Genomic DNA, 15,724 nt, shown 5'->3' on the forward strand with positions numbered 1-15,724 from the left:
AATTAATAAGCGGACGGCTGGAACAGATGGCCCCCGACACGGTCGCTCTTGAGCCGAAAGCTCCGATTATCCCCGCTGTGGGTACGAGAGACGCGGAGAGCCGTGTGAGGCGAGTGGCCACAAGCAGCCAGCAGGGAGCCGAAACCATCCGGAGGGGATGTTCAGCGGCCCTGCCCACCAGGGGGCGCCACTACCATGGGGTAGATCCTGAATCACCAGGATCACTTGTTAGCTACCCTCCTGCCAGCTCGCACAACCGAGGGCACATATGACCAGCCCACGCTGGATAAAAAGGGGCTCATTAATGAGGGGGCAAAGGCGGGGGGGGGGATTGTCAGCTGCCCTCGCCAGCTGGAAACGCCACGTGGGCCGGTGTCAGCGGGCGGAGCCCAGAAGGACGTCCTCTAATGAGGAGCGTGTTGCGGCGTGTCGGACCAGACAGCACGGCACGCTCGGCACACGGCCTGCTCCGGTTTGAGCGGGGAACGCGACACACCCCCGGGACCCGCCGTGTTTGGGCTCACTCCTGGCCAGGGCACCGCAAACACCAAGGATTTCCGGCGGGATCCATGCTGCGTGTCAGAATGATGCCGAATTCTCCCGCTGGTGCTCAAAGTCCACACCCAGCCCTACTAGTGTCAAAACTCCCGAACCTGTATCCTACCCATAATCCTCACCCGCCCATGTCAGTCGCTGCCCCAGAGTAAACCAATCCTGCCAGTTGTAGTGGACAGCGGGCGACAGACTTAAATCGAACAAGGCCATTTTAAACCAGCAACAGCAAGCAGGGAGGGACAAAAAACCCGAAGTGTGTTCCTGTAAAGGTCAGGGGTCGTGGAAAGTTCAGGCCGGATTGCTGAGGGATTTCGGGAAAGGCTCTCGCAGGCCTGCACCTGCCAGCGACACCAAGATGATGGATCCTCGTGCTGGGGGGGGGGGGGGAGGGGTCCCGTATGCACAGGCCCACCTCTGACTCGCACCCCCTCCCGGGACCAACGGCCCCCAGTGACACAGCACCGGTGTTATGGCCTGTTTACTCACTCACACCTCCCCAAACACCCATCCCCCCCTGCTGCCCCATTGGAGCCTATTTATGTAACATTATTGTCTCCTGGGGGGCCCCATACCCTCCTGGGACCAGATGGGAGAGTCACCCCCCCCACCTCCCACACTCTATAAGGGCTATGGGGGCGCCAGGAGGGAGGGGGGCATAAGCAGCCTCCCCAAAAGCGATTCATTTCTGATGATGAATTATGCATGGAGTTATTAATTAATCTAATGATCTGTGTTTTCTGCGCTACCCCCCCCCCGGAGATGACGGTGTAATTATGCAGCGCCAACGAGCTCCGAGATCCTCTGTGAGCTGATCTTTCAGAGCCTGGGGCTTCTGCGGCGGGGCTGGGCCACCCCCATGGGCAAAGCCGGGCATGGACGACGCCAAGCTGGACCACCTGTGCCGGGCGAGAACTCAGTTTCTACAACCCGGGAAGCACCCATAAGTCCGAACCGATTATAGCCCTGAAGCATTCTGGGAAGGCCGTACCAATCCTTTGCGATTGCGGCAAGCTAGGGGTCACCATGGATGTCTCTCCATGCCAAAAACACAAAGATCGTACACGTGGTCTTGGGCTAGGAACGGTCTTGCTAACTTTCCTCCCGAAGAACGAACATGGGGCGCAATGAATCATGGATTGGTCTCATTCGGTGAGGAAGGTCCTTGATTTTTGGGGCGGGGACTTGTACCGTCCTCTGTACTTCTGTTCTTAGGATTGGACCTGGTCTTCAGCAATAGAAGGGGTGACGGAAAATGGGTACAGTCAAGTACACATATTGAGAAACACCCCCAGCTTACCTGAAGCCAGGGGCGGGAGCTACAGGGGCATTAGCCCCAGCTCAATGTTGATTGGCCCCTTCCCTTGTCACATACCAACTCAAAACACATCATTGGCTAATGATAATGTTGGGTGGTCTATATGAACTAAGGCCTCTGTTACGCTCCCCCACTTAGAATCTGGTCTACCCGCCTGCAACCCCCCCCCCCCCGGCCCATACCTGAGATCTTCATGAGCAGGTCGGTGGCCGTCTTGGTGGAAATGTCGGGGCTGAAAAGGGAGGCCGCGGTCGGCCCGGGGGGGCTGAACTTGACATTGGGGGGGTCGCCATGGAGGAGAAGGAGGCCGGTGTGGAGACGTCGCGCTCCTGCGGCTCCTCCTTGACGCGGAGGTGCTCAGACGGCGATGGTCCCGCGGTGGCGCCGTCCGCTCCGCCCATGGGCTCCTCCTCGGCGCCGGTCTCCGCCTCGGTGTCCGTGGCGACCTCCTCCTTGACGCTGACCTCGGACCGGGGGAAAGTGCTGGGTGGCAGCGCATGTGCAGCTTCAGACTGAAGTGCCGCGAGGAGGTGAAGGGGCACAGCTCGCAGTGGAAGGTCTCGCCACGGTCTTGGTGCTGGTGGACCTGGGGGGGCGGGGCAAGGATCAGCACCAGCCAATCAGGTTCAGGTCAACACCAATAGCAAATAGCAACCAATAGCATTCAGTATTCATTATAACTTTGTTGATTGGTTGCTGTTTGTCGCCGTTTGCCTCACATCTTTACTTAGCAGATACATTTACACAAAGCAACGTCCATGTGAAGCAGGTTTGGAATCAAGCCAGTGGTCCTAGTGCAGGGGTCTCCAACCCCATTCCTAGAGAGCTACTGTAGCTCTGTAGGACCAGATTTGCTCCTTCCCAACACTGGTATGATTACTACCCCTGGACTTGGGATTCAAAATCACAACCTACCGGACTGGGACTCAGACACCCAGCTTCCTGAGCTACACACCGTCTACATACCGTCTTCTAATTTTACTGAATATTTTATATATTCTGATATATGAAGCCAAGGCCTGATTTTCCGCCCTGGGGGGGGGTCTGTACCTTCATGTGGGACTTGAGATTGTCCTTTGCGGGCGCAGCGAAAGGGGCACAGCGGGCACTGGTGGCTCTTGAGGCCCGTGTGGATCACCATGTGCCTCTTCCAGTAGCTCTTCCGCTTGATGACCAGGCCGCACACAGGGCACTGGAAGGGCTTCCCCCCGTCCTCTGGAGAGCCTGTGGATAGCGGTGGCGCCATCATTAAGGAGCGTCACTGCGATTAGCATTATTATTAATGACAAACTGGGAGTTTCCACCAGATGAGTGCAGGTTTGAATGCCAGAGAGAACTACTTCCGAGGTTTAACATCTACGGTAAAGGGTCCGTTTTATGATCACACACACACTGGGACCTATAGCCACTTTCACGATCCTCAGTGTGCTGGCAGACGGACATCAGGGATGGGGGGGGGCGTTTGTTCCTTCATTGTTACCCGCACACATGGGTGTAATTATCATTATGTGAAGTTTCAATAGAAGATCGCAAACCCTTCTTAGCATTCCGGCACTAAGCCATCCTGGGTCCGAACCCGCAACCTGCTGGTTCGGGACCCCTACACTGCCCCACTTTATGTCCTCGTCCACGTCTTCACCAGCTGACGGACAGCCACGGGGACCAATTACGAATCAGCAGTCCCCGCCCCAGAACAGGCGATGAAATGCATGCTTGTGAATGACATCATCAGTTTTATTAAAAGTATTTCAAACAAATTAAGTCTCGTTATAAACCTATAGGACAGAAGGTAGAAAGAGGCATTTCAGGTAATCCTCCCTCAGTCAGGGCAAGGGGAAAAAAAATCCCTAACAGAGTGACATTATAATTACTTAACTAGCATTTTAAGTGCCTGGCACTCTTTTGAATAACCTCGTTGATGGTGATGTGCGTTATCTCTCAGTGTGAGGCACCTGTCGTTTTTGGGATCACGCCGCCGGCTGCTTTAAACTCGCCCAATTTCCTTTTTGTCTACGGACGCCTGACGTGCATCTGGAAGGTACAGCTGCGGCAGCCAGCCGCTGTGCACCTCGCGCCCACGAAACGGAAAGTATGATCGCTATGCTTGGCCTGGAATTTGACCGGGGTGGGGGGGCTGGAAGGGAGGCTGGCGAGTGGGCCTCCTGCTGCCCGTGCGAGGAGCCGAGGCTGAGAGGCCGGCTTGGGAGGCAAAAGTGAGCCCCCAACAGAGCCATCGTACCGGACCTTCAAGAGCTCCATTTGGCCATTACGCCTCCACAGGAGTGAGGTTGGGGGGGGGGGTGCTACTGAGGGGGGCGTGGGAGTTAATCAGACACTCGACCGCGGGTTCGAAGCGACCGAGACGAGGGCCGGAATTCCGCTTCCAGAATCCGTAAAAGCATTTCTGTGGAGCGCAAGAGGAGGCATGAACTTTGGCTGCTAGATTAGGGAACGTGACATAAACATAACATCTTATTTCCATTTGGAGGGGGGGGTTGAGGCAGAGAAAAATGCAGAGAAATGGAGAAAAAAAAAGGAGTGGAAAAAAAATAGCTATAAAAACCCCGGAGTGTCGAGCGAGGGGAGGAAGAAACGATGTTTTCTGAGCCGGGCTGCACAGAGGCCATGACCTTTCACCTCCGCTGCGTTTTAAGAAGGAAAAAACACCCCACCACCCCCCCATACACACACGCAGCTCAAATTAAAGGAGGTTTAGCACAGAGAGCCTGCGGGGGGCGATACCTCCTTGGCTGCTGTTGGCTTTGGTCCTCCCCTTAGGGGTGGAGGGCAGGAGCAGGTCCACGGTCTGGGCTGGGCGTCGGGGGCTTTTGGCTCTTCTCCAGCAGGGGCTTAACATCCTCCGTGGAGCTAGGGGCACTGGCGTCAGCGGCGGGTCCTTCATGTCGGCCAACAGGTTCCCGGCAGCGCGGGCGGCCACCTCCTTAAGGAGTGCGGCGGAGGAGGTGCGGGAGACCAGCGAAAGGAAGGAGCCAGCGGAGGCCTGGGAGTCCGCCTGGGGGCCCAGCGAAACCCCTCTCGCTCACCTTCTTCGACAGCGCTGCCAGCGTGGAGCTGGCCGACTGCGGGTTGAATGGCGAGCCGAAGGCGTCAAAGCGCACGGCGGCCGCTGCCTCCTCGGAGCGCCCCCCAGTGGCCGGAATGGAGGAGGATGAGGAGGATGAGGAGGAAGAGGACGACGACGACGATGAAGAAGAGGAGGAAGCGGAGGGAAGCGGCCGCAGCGCCCTTGTCCTGCAGTACGGCGTTGGCAGCCGCTTTCAGCTTCTGGATGGCCGAGTCTGGCGAGAGGCTGCTGCTGGGCACAGAGCAGCCAGATGGGGGCCACACCTCAGCCCCGGGGGGCCACACGAAGCCACCAGCCCCGCCCCCATCACAGGGCTCCTGTTTGATGCCAGCTGGGGGGGGCCGAGGAGGCAGGCGAGCCAGTCGTGGACCCTCTGTTATTGTTACCGCCGCCGCAGGCCAGCTTCCGGGCGAGCGCACTCAGCTGGGCGTGATGGGAAGGTGGCAGGAGGGCCAGGCCAGGGCCCAGGCCCAGGGGGGGGGCGGTGAGTCTGTGCCACCTGCCTGCAGGCTCAGTTCCCCCACCTCCAGGAGGCGCCGTAAGTTGCTGCTCAGCGGCTTGCCAGCGCCTGCGAGGCGTCCCGGTAGAGGGACACCAGGGCATCCTGCCCCGCGAAGGATCCAGCCCGGAAGGCGTCCCCCTCCAACCCTAGTAGATCCAGGGAAGCCGGGGCACTGGCGTGGGGCAGCCCAGCGAGCTCTCTGCCGACGTGTCCTGTTCCGGCCGGGGGGGTCCATCAGGGGTCGCCTGGAGGTCATCCTGCACGTCCCCATAGGAGGATTCCGAGGGCGGTGTCTGAGGCGTTGCCGAACAGCCGTCCTCGTCGCCGGGCTCCCGGCCCGCCGGCTCGTCCTCAGCAGGGTCGGCATCTGCGGGGGCGGGCGGGAAAAGGCCGTGGGATTAGGAGGGAGCTAGAAGGGGCCGCGCTGTAAATATCGCGCCGATTCACGCACCGGGCACGCGCTCGCAAACACTCGTGTAAAGTGTGTGTAATCCTCCATCGCCGCCGCCATGCACAAAGACCCGCTCTCTGTCTTTTAACCATATTCCTCCCGGGGTCTGAAGGAGTTTGGCGAAGGGGTTACCATGGCGACGGGCCCTTCTGGGAGGCGAGACGGGAGAGATTAGGGTAATGGAGGTTACCGAGGCGGATTAATATTCATGAGGCTGCGGATAGTCGCCGACCAGCCAATGAGGAAAGGGTTAAGGTCGCGGAGGGTCATTAATATACAGTCCCCGTATCAATATTCATAAGGAAAACATCACGGTGAGCCAGACGCGGAGGAACAAAGCAGAGGGGCTGCAGAACCGGGACTCTGCGTTTACCTTCATTAAAGGAGTGAAATGCAGCGAAACGGAGAGAAATACCATCGTACTCGGAGAGAGACTGACCTGCTGCCTACCGAGTCTTTTTCTGTTCATCTCTCCTCTCTCTCTCTCTCTCACACACACACCACACATCAGTCAGTCCTGATTTAAGAGTGGAGGGCAGGAGGGAGAATAGAAGCAGACTAACTCCACCCACAGGGGGGCAGCGATGAGCAGACTGACGTTGCTGATGTACTGCAGGCCGACTGGGCCCACAGCAGTGCACACAGGCCCCTGCTGGATCAGAACCATCACAGGTTCCACACGGGCATCCTGGAAACACGGGTTTGGCAAGACGGAACCGAAAAACCCACCCAGCCGTCAGAGGATGGACTCCTGTAATCCACTCGGGGGCTCGTTAAGCCCCCCCCACCCACCCCCACCCCATGCCAACCAAACCTGATTAGCGAGCAGGAGAGGGTCTACTAGGTTCTAGGAGGCATGGAGCGGAATCACCGGAAGGTCACGGGCTTAGGATCCGAACGGTTTAAGCTACACGAGGTGAGACGTCCGTCAAGACGCCCTGTGATAGGTTGTCACACGAGGGGGAGATCGCCGCTGGCGACGTTAGGAGTGACATCAGAGGTGGGTGTGGCCGAGGACGGTCGTCTAGGAGACGCTCGGCTCCCTCCAGCATCGATGCACCCTTCCGCAGACCCCACTATCCGCGCCAAAGACACGGTGAACCGTTTACGATATCTGAACGCAGTCTTTTACAAAAGGGCTCCCATCCAAACCGACTGCGTCCGCCGCACGACTCTCACACGTCTGGGCTCAGAATTACGAGACGGATAACGGATCCAATCCCCCTCCGTGGAGACGACTCCGGCACGCTGCTGTCGCGCGTGTTTGGATCCTGCCCATGAGAGCGCCGGACATGCCCTTTGCGTCGAACAGAGCGCTGCCTCACCCGACTCCTGCAAAGCCAACATGCTGAAACTGGGCCCGAGTGGGGGGGGGGGGGGGGGGGCGGGGAGGGGGGGTCATTTACAGGTCGCTGATCACATGACATGCCAAGGCTGCCTGCCAGCACACTGCGGCTACTCTGCAACACATCCAAAATGGCCAGATCAGTGCGTGTGTGTGTGGGGGGGGGGGGGCAGGGGCATTCCCAGTCCAGTAGGAGACAGGAGTGCAGACACCTCCCACCCCTCATCCCACCGGGGCGTCCGCATGTCATGTGTCATCAGCACAGCGCAGTGTTCACTCCGGCGTCTGGACGCCCTCATTTATTCCACATTTTACAAATCGGCAAAATGGATCCTTCCCATTCCGCTTCCCCCCAAGCCCCCAAAACCCCGAAGGTCCCCCAGCGTGACGGGCTGGCCTTCTTTTAAGGAAATGCCATGACCTGGCGTCTCGTCCTGCTCCTCCACCCAGGCGCTGAACGCCCTCGTTCTGGTTCTGATGTTCTCAAACAGAGGAGGGCTCCTGTAGCGCAAAGGGCGGCCATTAAAACACACACACACACACACACACACACACACACACACACACACACCACACACACACACACACACAGCCGCGGTTTAGGCTGTGGGGGGACCGGAGGTGGTGATTTCGGGTCAGGCCGGGTGTCCCCCCGGGCCATGCTAATGAGCGCCAACCACGGCCGGCCCAGCTTATTACAGCACCGCAGACAATACGAGACACGACTACGCACCGCATGTGGCTCCGGGGCGGGGGGGGGGCGCGGGGGTGGCTGTTCCATTAATTGGGCTGCCATCAGAATCTCACTCTGCCCTCTTAAGGCCAAAGATAACGGCACATCCAGGTGCCCGGACCCAGGGCATTAATCATGCCCCCTCTCCCCGCTTTCTGTCCGCTAAGTGGGATCCTCTTCCCCTTCCTTCAGTTTTCCTGACACCCCCCCACCCAGTACTTCATAAAGGGGGGGGGACACATAGGCTGTTTACACCACTGTCATGCGCATACTGGTCAGACTGGGTCACTTCCTATAAAATTTGCCCCCCCCCCCCCCCCCCCCCCCCCCCCCCCATCCACATACCCATCCAGCCTATTGAGTAAAAACTAGTGCTGAAACAGAACCCCCCCCCTGCTCCGAAACAGCCCAGCCTATCAATAATGGTTAATTTAACACATATGTGGAAGGCAATCACATAGGGAGGGGCTATACCAAATTAGAAACCGAATACTGCTCAAGTACTCAAGAACGGCCTGGAAACCATTGCTGGGGGGCCCGGGGGGGGGGGGGACCACTGACCACACACACCCACCCACCAACGCTGACAGGGTACTTCCCTGTAAACTCAGAGCCAGTGAAATATGCAGAGTGGCACACACGCCCCGCACACATCCAACGCGCCCTGTAATTCACCGCCTGTGTCTCTCAGCATCGTGGGCACTCCGGGCAGCATGCCAGGGGTGAAACAGGAAAGAAAAGCGTTCTTGGACGCCGAGCGGGAAAGCTCACCCCAAGCCCTTCCAATTCCTCGGCACAGATGCGGCTGTGGGTCTTTGTGCCGAGCGCCCTGAGGGTGGGGGAGGGGGGGGGGTTGGTGGTGCGCTGGATCCGGCGGAAGGAGAGCGCCCCCCTGAGGTAAAGGCGCAATCCCCGTGCTGATAACGCAGATTTACGCGAGCGATCCACAGAGGCAGCAGATTTTTCAATTAAATAAATATTAAATAAAGGCGTTTGTCACATGAAGGCGTTAAAGGAGCTACGGATCGCTGGTACTGAAGTGCAGGGGGATGTAAACACGCTGCCAGTGATCAGAAACATAAACGCTGTCCGGGAATGCGCATGGACGTGCTCCACCGGCACACCTTTAACGTTATTAAAACGTACCAACCTCCCTGCCAATCAGGGTCCTGCTGCTAACATGCTGCCAACATGCTGCCTTTTGTCCAACGGAGGTCGGCACACAATCGGGAGAGGATGCGACTTAACAGGTGATGGGGGTGTCCGGTCTGGCACGGGGGGGAGGCTTAGGGGTCTGAAAGGTATCTGCTGAGTTTGGACACCCAGCAGGGCCCAGTCACCCGCAAGAAAAGGGGGCTTCTCCTCCTGCACGAGGGAGAGAGCAGGAAGCCAGTCCTACCTCCATGTCACTCAAGCCTGAGGACAGTAATCATGATTGGCCTGCTCAATGTCAGACTCGGGGGGGTGGCAGCCCCGCTCCCGTCTCCGTGTTAAACATTGGATGCCAAGGACGGCAGCAGAGGCAGAGACCACGTACCCGCCCCCCCCCCCCCCCCATTCCCTCTACCTACCTCCAAACCTACAGCTCACAAACAATAGACAACGAGGTCAGTCCCGTAACATCGGGCCCATTCCTATGACAACCATCTGTGATATGATGGGGAGGTCAATTATCCCCCCCCCCCACAAGGCAGACACCATCGGTTTCACATGCTAGAGTATACGTCGTTGGGAGCAGGAGGTGATGGGAAGTGGGGGGGGGTGGCTTATACCAGAGACTAGAGAACAACTGCTCTCTACGTGGCCACGTCCCTGAAGGATGACAAGCGCGTGGTGTTAAGGGAAGGAGAGCCACCCACCCCCCCCCCAACCCAGCCCCACACCTGACGTTTGCCAAATGAGCTTTTTAATGGGCTTCAGGGAGGATTACTGCTAATCTCAAAACCTTCTGGACAAAGTATAAATGCATCTGTTTCGGCCCAATCCCCCCGGGGGGCGTCCGAGAGTGACGATCGGCTGCAACCTGCGGTCTCCTTTCGGCGGTCGCTCTCGGCTACAGGGCACGGCCCTCTCGGCTACAGGGCACGGCCCTCTCGGCTGACGTCCGTCCCCGGCCGCCCCCCCCCTTGCCCCCCCCGCCCCAACTCCGTCGCTCGGCAGCGAAGCGACACGGAGCAGGTCTCTGCAAGGTTGCGGCACGCGCGGCCATTTGCATGTGCGAATAGAATCGCATTTCATGCGCTGCTGCATTCGTGTCGGGACTCGCAGGCGCCTGAGGGTCGCCCATGACCGGACCGTCGGCACATACGGCGGCTCTGAAAGACAGGCCCCCAGGCCACAGATACACCACTGCGAGTCTCTGCGCAAACTCCTTTAATCCGCTCCCCCTAAACACAGGACACTCCTCAGGAGGGGCCTCTGTAATCGGTGCCTTCCCCTCCACCTCCTACCTACCAAACCCCCATTACAGGAGATGCGAAGGCCCATATCTGTTACCTGCAGCAGGCCGGACACAGCCTCACTAGAGCGACACGTACGTTTACTGTAATTACGGGACACCACTGAGGATTGTTTTTACTAACATTTGCCAACAAACTGCCCAGAGACCAATTTGAAATGCTCTCTATAAAGGTGTGTATAAAATGTGCTACTTATTTTACCAACAAAGCAATATTTACACTTTGGATAACTACCGTTTCCTAGAAAATGCTTTGCAGAAATAATCCAAATATTATCATTCCTGAAATTTAAGAAAACACAGCGATTCAGAAACTCCAATCAGGGCAAGTCCCTCGCTCGCATCAGGGTGATTTTTGATAATGGATATAAACTCACGAAACGTTTTTATCTTAAACACAGTTGGCCGAAGCACGATCAGACGTCGAAAACGGAAACCTCGCGCAGGCTTCCCTGTCGCCTGATCCGCTTTCCGAGCTTATCGGGGTTCCCCGGTCTCAGGCCGGGCAGAACCGTACTGGCTAGCTGGTTACTCTCCGCCACGCGGGCCGGGCCAGCGGCCAAACCGGCCCCCCAGGATCACGGATCCTAATTCACTGGCATCTGCGGAGGACTTCCACTTCCTCTCAGCGCGCCGTCGGGCTCGCGGTCAACTCCGGCACCTCCGCCCGCCGATTTTTAAGACAAAATCTGCGATGCGGGTTAATCATCAATCATTCTTTCCTGAAACTCCCATCGCACAGTTTCTTCCAGAGAATTGAGCACTTAAGAATTTAATAAGCCACACCCCCTCATTTTTCATAATATAAATCTTCCCCAGACAATATTTTTAGACCTTTAGACCACAAGTGTTTGGGACCGGCTCACACAGGCGACAGTCGGGGTACCACAACCAAATACGGTCCCCCAGGCCCAAAGGCTTGGGGGAGCCACCCGATACAGCACGATGTCGATCTGCCAAACGGCCTGGCAGCCCGAAAAATCGAGCTCTCCAGAACCCTGCCCTCCCAGAGCGGCCAGGCCTCAGGAAACACAGCCCAATTCCCGCCAATGGGAGACGGACGGTGCCCAGCGGCCAAAGGAGGCCGGCGCTCTGTGTCACACACCGGGATTCATCAACCTGGCGGGAATCTCTGGGAGCACCAGGCACGGGGAGACGAGAACCACCTCTATTTTTAGGGGTGACAAGAATTCAGATAACCTGCCTCGGTTTTTGTAGGCGGCGGGGGAAAGGCCTCTTGAAGATCTCGGAGACGATTAGCAGCGAGGTCATTTTAAGCAGATTTTCCATATCCTACATGTTACAGTAGCGTCTGATCTGATCTTGTCGACTTGGACACATGCGGAGTCCAACAGACCAATAGGATGTCCCCTTATTAGACTGTCATTGTTCTAATCAGGAGCCCCCCCCCTCCAACGGAATGAAGGATGTTACTAGATCTCTGGTCCACTATCCCTAACACGTGACACACATGTGGTGAGAAGCCCCCCCCCCCCCCGAACCGTCGGCGTGACGACTGTGGGTATCCCGCTCGCTTTCCTGCAGAAGCCGGGTGTCATTAGCCGGCTGGGCCCGACCCGCCAGGCTGGTACGCAGAACGGCGGAGCGCGGGCAGTAATTCTGGAGAAATCCGATGCCAAGGGAAGGATGGAAAACCACCTCGCTTTCCGTTTTTTTTTCCCCTCCCCTTAATCCAAGGTTTTCGAGCCCTTGACCACACAAAGTCACTGTAATCACTAGGAGACGCAAGGGCCAATGACACACCATTACGGGGGGGGGGTGGGGGCGACACTCACTTCCACTACAGTGGCCTCGTACGCGGCCGGTACAACCCGCACCGGGCACATCAGGTACGGGGCCGTCGTGACCCAGGAGCCGATCAGCGGGACAAAAGGCGCGAGTGGTGACCTTGACCCTCAGCTGACCTTTGACCTGGACACATCATCCAGCATTTCAGCACAAGAATGTGACAAAACCTGTGAAATCTCAGGGATTCTGCTACAGACCAAGTTACGATTTTCTCTGCAGATGTCATCCATCCATCCATCCATCTTCCAAACGCTTGGAAGGACAGAGTCATACATACAGGAGCCAATCCAAAGCAGGACAGACAGAAGCTCACACTGGATGCGTTACCAGACCACTGTAGGCACAAACGCGCATGTTACAGGTTAGCTTCAGCCAGGTGTTCCAATGGTGCAGTAAGACGCCGCATAAACTGCCTTGTAACAGCCAACGTATCGGGTCACTGGACCTTAGCTCCACCACGAGGTCACGACACCATGACACTGCTGGGGTCGAGCGTCGACCCTGGAGAGGCTGCCCCGGGACTCGTTAAGGTCCATCTCCACCAAAAGCATCATAAGGCAAATTAGTTCATTTAACCCCCCCCCCCCCCCCCTCAATTAGAGGGGGTCCATATTCCATCCGAAAAACTGTTTGCCAAAAGTGGGCCTACGTTCAGGACAACAGGATGTTTTTTTTAAAACTATAAAAACACCAGAGAGACGCAACTAGTGAATCTGGACAGAGGAGCACTAAACAAGACAAGATTTCAGTTCAAACAGACACAACAGTAAAGCTCTGCTATTTATACTGTACCACCACATATTTCTCATATTTTAAACAAATAAACTTTACATAACTAATGAAACAGACTAATGTCATGCAGGAAAAGTGCATCTGAAAAGCATTTCACCTAAATCCCAGCACTGGGTCTCCGCAGATTGAGCCACGTCTCAAAACGCTTGACTATCCAAAAGACCCGGAGATTAGACGGCGGGGTCTCAACCTGCAGCCTCCTGTAAAATTCAGGGAGCATAGCGCATATGCCCGCACCGCGACGCAGAAAACAAAGGCAACTGACAACAACATCAATTATAGTTTGCCGCACACTTCTGTAATTACAGATAATTTCGCTGAACAGCTGTTTTAGCTACCTAGACTTAACTGTTTACATACTAAATAATTTGCCCCGCACTACAGTCAATTTGCATGCAGCATTCCTCAATCAACTATAATTACCTAGAACATCATTCGTATTGCACCCCTGTATTAGAGGTTAATTGTATCTTTTCCCCATTTTCCTTTTGCTGAGTAAAAAATCGCCACACCGGAGTCTTTTAGATCACGGTTTGCACATTCTGCGGCCTCTAGTGGACGGTGAGGGTACTGCGCATCTTTATATTATTATTAAAAAGCACAATCTAAACATCCTAGCTGCGTATGGTCAGGAGAAGTAGTGGGAGGAGGATGAGGAATAATGCCGATTGATAGGTGTCCCGGTAATCAATTTTGCAGGCGTCCGTAATGGCGGAGGCTCCGTAAGGCACCGTCGTGCTTTCGTGCGCCGGGTTATTATTGATCGTGGTGTGTCTGCAATGGATGGCCGCAGAGGCACGGGGGGGAGGAAAAAGCCCTGAACTTCAGGGTGACCGACCAGGGGGTTCGACACGGGCTGATCGTACCCACGGAGACCTCCAGGGCTGGATGGGAGGAAGGGGAGGGGGATCGCAGCTGCAAAACGATACCGATAATAATACTCTTTAGAAAGTCCCATCCGACTCCTGAACGTTCTGCATTAAAATACAGAAAAGCGATGTTCATTTTTTTCGTAGCATATGGAAAGTTTGATGTTTTCCTCTCTCCCCCTCCTCCTCTCCTCCTCCTCCAACAACAGAAAGGGGAATAAAGTTGCCGAGCGGCGTCAGGATCCGCCGGGGCACGGAAGCCTGAATGTAGCCTGGCTCCTCTGATCCGACTGACCCTTCGCTTTATAGCGGCCAGAGCCTCCGATCCTCCCCTTTCTCCTGCAAGAGAGCAGACGCGGCTCCATGGACAGATAAGCTTGGGGGGGGGGAAATGGAAAAAAAAGAATGGAGGAGGAAAAAAAGCGCTTGCCTGCCATAAAGGCGTTTAGCAGCGTTACACACCATGAGTGACCGTAGCAGGACCTTTAGCGATCGCTTAGTGTCCGGCGTGCTGCTTTACACACTCGCTCGCCAGGCTGCTCATCGCCAACATGGCTGCCTAGCAGAGACCTAAAAAAAGGAGAAATAACCTACGCCGCGTCTTTGTTTCACCTCTTTAACCCTAAACTACTGCGCAAAACGCACGCAAAGCCGTTTCGGGGGAGAAAAAAAAGGGAAAAGCACGACAGTCTTTGCAAATTCAGAAATCGACTTACGTGACGGCAGGCGCTTGGGCTGCTCCTGCTTCCTCCGGGCATTTTCCCCCCTTTTTTCACATTCCTCCTCCTTGTTTAGGGATACGAAGAAAAGGGATTTTTTCCATTGAAATAGTAGGCGAGTGTGTGATGGCAGGGGCTCGCCGTGCACCTGGCTGTCCTCGGCTCGGAGCGTATTGTCGGTAGCGGGGACACGGGGGGGAGGCGGCGGCGGCGGTGGTGTTGTTGCCGTGTCTTGACTATGGCTGCTCTCTGTGCAAAGTGTGTGTCTCCGAGCCCTAACTAACACTAATGCGGGGATCAAAGGGCAGCAGCAGCGGAGCAGACACACACACATACGCGCGCGCGCGCACACTCATGCACACACACAGGGGATCGGCTCGCGCAGCAGCACACGGCGAGCCCTCGAAGGGACACATAGGCTTTTAGGGTGTATGCTGAATGCATGGATCCGATGGATATCTTTATCTGGCGTTACAGTTCTCCGTGTGCATATGTGCGTGTAATTATACAGGTAGCGTGCACACGCAAAAAAGAAAAAAATTCGTTCACGCTAAACCTGAAATGTAAATAATTCAGTTCTATTTTCACAAGCAGGACAACACCAAGCAATCGATTTTTAATTTTCTTTTGCAAAAATAGAGAAATTCGGTATTAATGTTAGTAGTATCAATTTTCCCTTAATAAAACTATAAATTAGTATAAAAGTAAACATTTTTTACACATTCTTGTCACTATGGTGCAACAATTTATAATAGTTTAATATATTGTTTTTTTTTATTTTTTAAATAAAATTAAGCACGCATTTAGTTTAGCCGTGATGGTATCTATCAGAGCAGTCATTATTGGCTTCCTGTTGGGAATCTGTCGCGATATGTGTCATTAGGTATGTGTGCCCCCTCCCCTCGCACGCGCACACCTCAGTCACGGTATCACTACATCTGCTTCTGGCTGTCCTGCTTTGACTCAGACCCAGGCGCAAGAAGCTCGTTATGGCAGCAATTAGCAAATGCCCTAATTACAGCTCTCGGCTGACCACAGGTGACTGACACACAGTTTGTATATTCCTAATTAGAATACAAGACGAGCTGATT

General features: G+C 55.5%; 1 protein-coding gene across 1 annotated transcript in view; it reads right to left on the reverse strand.

The window, feature by feature from the left end:
* Window positions 1-15,048, reverse strand: part of znf827 (zinc finger protein 827) — a 29,935-nt gene extending 14,887 nt beyond the window's left edge. Inside the window, 15 exon segments of the mRNA XM_049005188.1 lie at window positions 2,053-2,166; window positions 2,169-2,355; window positions 2,358-2,456; window positions 2,921-2,947; window positions 2,949-3,094; window positions 4,613-4,679; window positions 4,681-4,734; window positions 4,737-4,892; window positions 4,894-5,082; window positions 5,084-5,300; window positions 5,302-5,435; window positions 5,438-5,520; window positions 5,523-5,610; window positions 5,613-5,824; window positions 14,631-15,048. Coding sequence (XP_048861145.1) covers window positions 2,053-2,166; window positions 2,169-2,355; window positions 2,358-2,456; window positions 2,921-2,947; window positions 2,949-3,094; window positions 4,613-4,679; window positions 4,681-4,734; window positions 4,737-4,892; window positions 4,894-5,082; window positions 5,084-5,300; window positions 5,302-5,435; window positions 5,438-5,520; window positions 5,523-5,610; window positions 5,613-5,824; window positions 14,631-14,967 — 2,110 coding nt within the window. The 5' untranslated portion in view covers window positions 14,968-15,048.
* Between the last annotated feature and the right edge of the window lie 676 nt (window positions 15,049-15,724).

The sequence above is a fragment of the Brienomyrus brachyistius genome, unplaced genomic scaffold (genome assembly GCF_023856365.1).
Source record: "Brienomyrus brachyistius isolate T26 unplaced genomic scaffold, BBRACH_0.4 scaffold157, whole genome shotgun sequence".
NCBI lineage: Eukaryota > Metazoa > Chordata > Actinopteri > Osteoglossiformes > Mormyridae > Brienomyrus > Brienomyrus brachyistius.